At 41.7% G+C, this 9819-nt stretch overlaps 1 protein-coding gene across 1 annotated transcript in view; it reads left to right on the top strand.

Annotated features, from left to right (window-relative positions):
- The first annotated feature begins 1385 nt into the window (after nucleotides 1-1385).
- The window catches only part of TMEM132C (transmembrane protein 132C), a 184880-nt gene continuing 176446 nt past the window's right edge, over nucleotides 1386-9819 (top strand). The window contains 2 exon segments of the mRNA XM_031059432.1: nucleotides 1386-1457; nucleotides 9622-9739. Of these exon segments, the coding sequence (XP_030915292.1) occupies nucleotides 1386-1457; nucleotides 9622-9739 (190 nt within the window).

Raw genomic sequence — 9819 nt, 5'->3', positions numbered from 1 at the left:
ACAAGACATATAAGCATTTCTAAAGTGCAAACATTTAAATAGCAGCTTCTGTTTAGTTTGTAGGGTTTTCTCACCTCCTCACTTCAGTTACAGTTCTCCCACATTTAATTAGCTCCCTCCAAATGGATACCAGATCACGTCATGCTTAATGCAGGGTCTCTATCAGATGTTCTACCTCTAGCTCTGCCTCCAGCAAATATCTACTTGTTTTAATTATGGATAGCCCTGCTGCAGTGATAGAAGAATGTAGAGTCCCTGGGAAACAGAGATTTTCATAATTCAGGATAGAATTTTAAACACAGGATCCAAACTGAGAGTTTTAAATGTCTGAAGGCTTCAGTGAAACACCAATGGGAGTAAAATAATATTTGCAGCTTCCAACGACCATCTCCGATGTGTTAATGGCTAGGGCAATTTAATTTGCATACAAAAGCACAAAGTGGAAAGCAGTTTCCTTTGAACACCTGTAGTACTTTCTCTGGATATACTGGGGGATATTGCAAGTGCTTCCAGTGAAGATATACGAGGAATGTACTAGCCAGAGTTCATTAACTTCTTCTACTAAATACCAAATAATCGTGTTTAACTTGAAGGTGTTTACGTTCAAAGAGATCCTACTTTTATCTTCTCAGTCTCTAAAGAAGGCTGTGGGAGAAAAGGCTCAAGCAATGCACTTTTCTTTTCCTTTAACTTGAAGGACACACATCTGAATCCTTCCAGACAAAGCTTATTTGCCTTCTTTCTTCCTTCTAGAGAAAGAATATGCATATTTCATCACACTTCCCTCTTAAACTCTCTCACACCTACCAGGAGATGTCTGTACTCCCTCAAAATGTGGTCTATTAACTAAAAGATACAGGCTGTAGCTGATTTCCATTATAAAAAACCCCAACAAATGAAATAAACCCTGGTTGGGAACTGTTGATACTCAAGCAGTTCACACAAGTAGCTAAACTAATTTCAAGAAAAATTAATAGAGAAAAGCTTTAAATCTCATGGACACGCCTGAAGATTTTAAAAGCTGGGCCTAGAAAATAATATTGGTCTAGTAATGAATATCAAGGACATTTTTTGCCAGCTCTGTTAAATGCTTCCATCAGCTGAAAATGTATTATTTTGCAGTTAGAAGGGTGTTAACCTTTTAGTTGTGTGGGAACAATAATAAATCCGTCCTCTTCTAACATGGTTTATCAGGTAATGATGATACTTCAATAAATAACAATGAGCTTTTTATTCAACAATACATAAAACATAACTAGAATTTTGTTTAATGACTCATAACAGTAATTCCTTATTTTGCTGCTTCTTTTCCTTTTTTTTTTTTTGCAATTCCCTGACCTATTGTCCCTAGTATCCGTAAGATACTTATGTGCAATCCTTGCGAAATGAGGTTTGTCATCATGCCTCTGAAGTACAAAGGATCACGAGCCTCTTTCCTGATGGCTAAGATGTATTTTGTAAGGCAGTGCACCATTTTTAAGTGCTTCTTTTCTCATTCACATCCCACCAATGTCACTGCACTTTGCACAATGATTTGCCAGGGCTCCCATCTGTGGACAGCTGTAGGATTGGAGAAGGCAGAGGAGATCCTTAAACTGGTACTGTCAGTGCTTGCCTGAGCTGTTGGCTTGTGAGCCCTCAGTGTGGGAACTAAATAACTCTGTGCTCTGACATCTCAGATATTATCCACATCTCTGGCAATTAGTTACTTTTTTAAAAGGTGATTTCTGTATTAGAAAGTTAAATGTCTTTTCTAGAGTGTCCAGAAACTTCACATAATACCAGAGCTGCAATATCTCTAAAGCATTTCTAAGTGCAAAAGCACTTCCAGAGATAATACAGAGGTCAGCAACATTTCCTGTCTATGTGGAATTATCTGAAAATATCAGTTTTCCAGGAAAACTGATTCAAGATCCATGCAGCGCAATAAAAGAAAGTGGTTTTTGTTTGTGATGGACTTTGGGCAAACGCTGCTGACCTAGAAAGGGAGTCCACGTCCTAAAAAGCACACTGAGGAACTGCAAAGAAAGGTGCCAGGCCTAGAAAGGAGGGACTGATGGAAGAGTGAGTTTGTTTGCTTCATGTGGAAGGGATCCTTTGGATCCTTCCCGTATCCAGGACTGAAGCTGGGAAAGAAAGAGAACAGCAGTGGCCCAGGCAAGCAAAGGGCACTTTATGGATATTTGTTCTCAGAAACCAGTAACAGCTTTAGCTTTAGAAAAATGGGGAAAGTATACTCATACTGGTTTTACTGGTCTCTCTTTCTCTAGAGATCGTGAGAGGAATCCAATCCAAGCCTGCTGCTGCCCTTGGTAGTGGAAGACACAAGGGAAGAAAATGAGTAAAATGGGCATCTAGAGGGATGTTTTGGAAATCACTGTTCTTATGTTATCTGATTGCTGAATTCTTCTGGCCTCCCTGCAGCTGTAGTTCTGTATAAAAGCAGCTAAGCTGCAATGTTGTGAGCAAAGGTTTAACAAATAATAGCCTGGAATCTATTTATTTCCATCTGCAACTGTCTATGTCTTGCTATTCACATTTGCATAATGAAAAGTGTGTTAGAATCCAGATGCTCATCAGCTTGGACACACATTCCGTTTGTTGGAGGGACAGTTTTGATGCCTCAGTTCCAGACCTGACCCATTGTGTTTGAAAGTCAGTGCAAAGTCTCCCATCCATTAAGAAACCCTGTCCTGACATTGCAGGGGTTTTCAGTCCTTAGCACACAAAATTCCATGTCATAATTTGAAGACTTTTCTCCAGCAACCACCTCTTCTCTGAAAGGTCTGAGCCAACCATCTGCTCTCCAGTATGATGAGAAGGTGCTTCCAATCCCAAACTGGTGAGCAGTCACAATCTCACATTGCCCAAGAACAACACAGGGTTTTTTCAGACCTCCACTCAGCTCCAAGAAGGCAAGCCAGGCTTTTTGCTGCATCCTTGCACGTGGAACCAGGACCATTTACCTGACATACCAGGGGTCTGGAGAGAGTGTTTTACTTCCCTGCTTCTCCTTTACTTTTTGCATTTTTAACTAGGCTGTATTCTCAAGTTGGAATCTGCCAGCTGAAGTGGAACCTCAGTCTGATCAGGACCATTAATCATGGTATAACAACAAAAAAAGACATTTTAGTAAAATTCAGTAATATGTTCACCATACCGATTCATAAAGGATAGATCTTACCCTATTAGTAATTTCATTTTCTTAGATCCCAAACCAGCATCTTTAGAGTGGAAAAGTATCAGTGTAAAGATGTTAAATAATTTCTCAATGCAATAATGAAATTGTTTTTGTCCTTTTCCTCAGTAGCCAAAGACTGTAATGAGTCACTCCATTTTAATGAAGTCTAACGCTCAATGTGTCAAAAAGATATTTAAAGTTACAAAGGAAGCTTCATTTTTACTTTGTCTCATAGTAGCAGATTTCCAGCACCAGTATTTTCAGACTGTGTGACTTGCTCTGGGGGCAAGAACTCTTTGGATACCATGTGATTTCTGCATCTGTTTGCACAGCTTTCTGTAAAAGTGTTTTGGTAGCTGTTCCTACCCACTTTTATTTGTCACTGTGTTGCTCCAAAAACGTGGATCTTTTTGTATCTTTTTTTGAGTGGGGTAAGATGAAGCAATATCACATTCTGACTTTGCAATGCACTGTGTATTCTGCATGGGTGTAAAAGATGACATAAATTATTACAGAAGGTTGTCAGAATACCCTCAGTCAGAAAACACTATTTGCTCAACAAAGTAATGAATTGTAGTACAATAAACCTGCATTTGCTCATCATTTTGCTAATAGCAGCTGCTCCCAACATAACAGAATACAACTGCATATTGACAAATACGAGCAAGCCTGGAGCGGCTTAAAATAACTCTCAGAGGCTGGGGAAATGGATGTGTTTTCAGCAGTGCCATTGTTTGTGTGGAGCTGTGCGACAGGGCCCTCTGCCGTGCGAGTCCCGCTAGAATGGCACAAACCCCGCCGGCATTGATGCGCTGGGCTTTGCTGCGCTCTAAAAACCTCTTCGGGCTTTATTTGGAGCTCTAACGGGGTCAGACACATCTCGCACCCTGTCAGGTGGCACAGCCATCTGGCTGAGCCCGGGCTGCTCTGATTGCTGTTTCATCAACTCAGCCCCGCAGCCCTTGAAAGGGAGACAATGGCCTTTTCAATGGCCGGGGCTCTCAGCCTCTGCTGCTCGGGTTAAAGAGGAGATGCCTCTTGACCTTGGAAATGTGGCCTTTCACAGCGGCTGTAGTGCTGGAATGTGACCTCAGAATACCCCAGCGCTCCTTCACACTATCTAAGGCAAATGTTTGTTTATGAAAGTTGAAGTAAAACATTGGCATGATCAAAAGAGGACTGAACAGGCACCTGGTAGGCACAGTAAAGAGATCCCTCCAAAGAGGAAACTTCTCCTGTCTCAGCTGAGGCTGTTCTGAGTCCAGTTAGGACAGATGAAAACATTTCTCTCACTTAACTCTGAAATTAGAAAAAGAACAGGAACCATGGGGGGAAAAAGAGCCAGTTAGTATCCTGATTTGCTCTCCTGTGAGTGTGAACTGCTGATGCACTGCTGCCAAAAGCTGAATTAGTCCATTGCAGCAGCTGCAGACTGGACTCTGGTGACTTTTCCTTGTTCCTCGGGGTACAGTTCCACAGCCCAACAACCTGCTGTTCCCAAAAGGGACAGGCCTGTTCTCCTTCCTTCACCTCTGCTTCTGCCCTCTCATCTGCTCCCAGCTGTCTCCCCTGCCCTGGCTATGCTGCTTTTTTAGAATCTTCACTGAACTGATTGAATTTATCAGCTTCTTCCTTTTTTTAATTATTTTTTTTCCCCAATGGCTTGTGTGAGCTGGATCATTTTGGTGGGGAGCTCAGTGGAAGAGATCCACTGAGAGAGAACCAACTGTCTCTCATCCAGCAGTTTTACAGGATTGGTGTTATTTATATTAAGCAGCTATCTAGTGCTCAGACTATGTACTGATAGCTTAAGCATGGGATATTTTTCTCATCTGTTAATACCAAATACATTGATTTGCTCACTGAAACACAGCTCTGATATTCCTGGCACTTCAGATTCAATCTGCATTAAAGCAAACTCTTACTCCACACCATGACTGAACTGTGGTCTTGGACCAACATTTGCAGAATTTTGAAATGACTTTCTCTAGTCTTGACAATTGCTAAGGCTGAGAGATGAAACTGGAAGATTAAAGACAATCATGGTCTCTTCTACTCTTCCTTCCCGCAGAATTCAGAACTTGCTCTAACTGCTGCAGTACCTACAAGCTTTAGGGCAGAGTCCCTGCAGTACCTGACAGGACAAGGCAAAGCTGCTTCCTGGGATGTAAGAACTGTTTCACAGAGAAACTTCAACCCAAGTCCTTTCATTTGGTACCCAAATGGAACTGAGGTGCTGAAATGGATTTTGAGGCTTTCTTTTTATCAAACCTTCTAAATTAACAGAAACTGGGTAGCTAAGAATGGTAGGAACAGCAATAAATCAGCAAGATCAACATCTGGTTTAGTTTGCCCATCCAAGAAGTAAGCATAGGAAATTCAGGTGAATGTGATATCATTGTCATCATCATAAGGAAAAAGGAGGGAAAGCTTTTGTGAAATAAATGGCAAATGTCTTCAGGCTGACATTCTAGAAGATGGTAGAGACTTCAGACTGTTCTTGCAGGTCAGGAGGTGGTTTTATAGATGTTTTTGAGAACAAGATTGGGACTGTTACCTTCCTAGGAGAAAGAAAGCAAGAAAGAAAGTCAGAAAGAAAGCAAGAAAGAGGCATTAAAAACATCTCCTGTCTGTCCTGGCAAGCAAAACCATCCCACAGAACAGAGAGAGAAAGTCCTGCACAAAAGGCATTGACATGTCATTTACAGACAGGTTGTAAGTATGCAGTTATTTCCTCCCTCTGGATGGAAGTCATTGTGTTTTGGAGAAGAAAATGCAGTTGATACTTGAAATCAGAACAACAATTGTTTTGAAAGAACAGCACAAGCCTTCTTAGCAGAAAATTACAGAGAAGTCCAATTCCTACACTGCTGATTGCAAGCTTTTGTATCCAGACTTATCAGAGACACTTTGTACCCTGCCTTGGACAGACATGGCATGGCAACCTGCAGGTGCCAATGCAATGTAATGATTTCATAATAAAATACTATTAAAATAATGCATAACAATATAACACATAATAAATATTATTATAAATACTCTAGAGAAGAAAAATGTCAATCAAAATACATTCTTAATAAAAATGCTTCTATTGTATTGACATTAAAATCAAAGTATTCTTGCATGCTGTCACATGTAGCTTTAAATGAAGCCTCATAATAAAATTAGAATTGAGTAGCAAAAGCTCTCAGGTTCAACCCTCTTAGAAGCAGTGGCAGTAAGGAATTCAGATTAATGCAGTGTATTGTTACAAGATAATTTCCCCTGAAATAGAGTTCCTTAATTTATTTGGTTAAAAGGTGGTTAATACTCTGATGAATGAGAGCTTTTACATTTTCTGAAAATGCTACTGTTGTAATTTCAGACGTTGTCAATATAAATTTCCTGTACTTTTATAACACTGCTGATCACTTCCACTGCTGGTGTCTGCGGGAAGGAGTTCCACAGACACTGCCTGTCTTCATAAGGGCAATTTAAAAATTGCTGTATTGCAATTCTATTGAATATCTCTTTGGCCTTACATTAATATAAAAATTAAAGAAATTCTTGAGTTACCTTTCCATTATTGTTCATTATTTATGCCATTTAATCATCTCTACCGTGAGCAATAATTTAACTCTTAACTGTTCTTACCCTACACTTAGGGAAAACGCAAGGTTGTCTCATGGAACAGTTTTGCTATAAGTTCATACATGCTTGAATGTAGTTGTGGAAATTTGGACAATCTCTCTCTTTCTACCTCTCAACTTGGCAGAGCCAGGGAGGAACAGCACTCCTGATATTATAAAAATCATGATGTCAGCCTTAAGTCTAAATTTGTAAGCACAGTAAAATCGAGAAAACTTATAAAAGTTCCTCCAGGAGTCTTTCTAAAGCTGTTTTTTGTGTTAGCAGACAAAAATGACTTCATGTACAATCTATTCCTGGCACTAAATGTGTGAGCCATCATTCAATGGAAAGATAACTCTCAGTCTAAAATGCCAAGTTTCCATCTTGGTACTGCAGACAAAGTCCTCCTGTTCTGATAGTGTGATTTATCTTTGACACTCAAGAGTTAAACAAGTCTGTCTGCTTCACATATGGTCCTATTAAACTATTGATTAGAATCCTAAAATTTATGGAATTCATCATAGAATGGTTTGGGTTGGAAGGGACCGTGGCAGGGACACCTCCCACTGTCCCAGGTGCTCCCAGCCCCAGTGCCCAGCCTGGCCTTGGGCACTGCCAGGGACACAGGGGCAGCCCCAGACACAGGTGCCAGGGCTGCCCACCCTCACATGGAGGAGTTTTTTGTAATGTCTGATCCAAATCTGCCCTCTTGCAGTTCCAATCTATTCCCTCTTGTCCTGTCACTCCAGGCTGCTGTGAGGATTCTCTCTCCGTGTTTCCTTGGCTTGTTCAGGTACTTCAGGCTGCACTTAGGTCATCCCAAGTCCTTCTCCTGTGCAGGTGAAGGATGCCAGCTGTGCCAGCCTTTCCTCCCAGCAGAGCTGCTCCATCCCTCTGCTCACCCTGGTGCCTCCTCTGGGCTCTCTCCAGCAGCTCCAGCTCCTCTCTGAGCTGGGCCCAGGGCTGGGGCAGCTCTGCAGGTGGGGTCTCACCTGAGCACAGGGGCACAATCCCCTCCCTGGATCTTTTCCCACACTGTTTTTGGAGCAGCCCAGGACAAAGTTGGCTTCCTGTGCTGACAGCACACGATGGAGCCCAGAGCATCAGAGATTATGCACAGAGCTCCAGGTTCAGTTTATTTCTTTTTTGGGCATCTTGAGGTTCCTCTTCTACCAACTTCTGTCGGCAAAGATGTTCAAAAAAGCAGCAAGCAGCGACAGAACAGTTCCGTGGAGAGCTCTCTGCCTTGATCTGTTCAATCTAAATAAAACACATCACTTCAGGAAACTGAGCTGCTTTTTGTAACCACAAGACCTGGTGTATGTTACTGAGGAGGGAAGAGCAGGCAGACTTACACACCCCCTCAGGAGTTCCTGTCAGTCCCTGGGGATGTTCTAAAGTTTACATCATCACTCTGCATGTCACAGCCTGCCAAACTGTGCTCTTCAGACCACAAATATTTAATGGGAACATAACTAATACTCTCTGGCTCATCTGTAGAGTCATATTGTCTTTCATTTCTAATTAAAGTTCTCATTATAGTAACAGTGGTGGTGGTTTCTGCAAGAAACATTCAGGGCTGACAGTTATCCATTGATCCCACAACCTTCTCTAACGCTTCTTGCCTTGAGTTCATCCCTCACTTTAACGTCCTGCCCTCACTGCCAGTGATCTCTGTAGGATTGGTGACACTTGTAAATCAAAATTCATCCAGGTTACTTCTGTTTGTGCCCTGGTAATTTCATGTAAATTAGTCTGGAGGCATATTTATGGAGAGCTCAGCATGGACAGTTATCACTCTTTTCTTCTTCTTCTCCTCCTCATAATGTAACTTAGTGATGTTCAGGTTCCCATAAAGAACAGAGCTACAGAGTGTTTTAGATTGAAAGAGGCCTCTGGAGGCCATCTAACACAACCCCTGAGACACTAAGAGTCATATCTGCGGTGATCCCAGAATTTCTGCTGAGAGCTGAATGCCCTGGTAGAAGAACTTTCGTAGCCTGTTTCAGGCCTAATAATTAATTAATGTATAACAAAATGCCTGAGCACTGAACACTGCACAGTGAACTGAAATTTCAGCTTTGTTATCCTCTGGAGACAGTCATAAGGTAGGGCTTAGTTCAGCAAATGCATCATTTTGTGATATGACTTTGGCACTTGGAGGGAGTTTTAGAAAGTAAATACATAGATTCTAATATTAAAGGAAGTCTTTGGGAGCTTCAGAAGAGCCAAGAGGCTGCAACAAAACAGTTTCTGCAGCACATGCATGTTTCTCAAAACCTGTTTAGATGGCTATCCTAATCCATTAGATGCCTAAAGTGTTTTCCTAGTACTCCTCTAGTTCTGGTTGTTTGTGTGGTTTTCTGTTGTTTCAGGTTTTTTTATCTGCCCTATGACAGGCAAGACTCAGCATTCTTATTATTAAAAGACAGCTGTATCTAAAGTGCCATTTAAAATCTGTTTGTTGCAAATTTCCTTCATTTGATTGGGAAAAAAATAAAACCAGGCAGAAGTAACATCTAAAAGTTCCTGCTCCTTGCTAGACTATTATTAATTTCTAACTAGGACTATCTAATTGCATCTTCACTGATTTACAACAGTTATTGGCCACAGTAATCAAACAGCTATTAAAGCAATTTGAAGCATTATACTCTTCTAAGACTGTATTTGTTTTGCAACGTTTTCTTTATAAATAATATGCATTAGTTTGTAACATTATCCTCATCAGCCCAGAGGGCTGCTGAAAAGCAGCAGTTACGTGAAAGATTGAATTTCAGCATTTCAGGTCCTATTATGCTGGGTAATTAAATGAGAACCTCTTCTAATTGTAGCGCATCAAAGCCCGACAGTGCCCCGGCAGAAGCGGCGCGTTCCGTTCATTAGGCATGGAAAATGCGCTTGTTGTGGCCGAGGAACGGCGCGGGATGAGCGCGGGGTGCGGGGCGGAAGGTGCGGGGATCAGGAGGGATGCGGAGCGGGGTGCGGAGCGGTGCGGAGTACGGGGATGCGGAGCGGGGATGCGGTGCGGA

This window comes from Geospiza fortis, unplaced genomic scaffold (assembly GCF_000277835.1).
Source record: "Geospiza fortis unplaced genomic scaffold, GeoFor_1.0 scaffold145, whole genome shotgun sequence".
NCBI classification, from domain to species: Eukaryota; Metazoa; Chordata; class Aves; order Passeriformes; family Thraupidae; genus Geospiza; species Geospiza fortis.
This window is presented reverse-complemented; position numbering and strand designations above follow the sequence as displayed.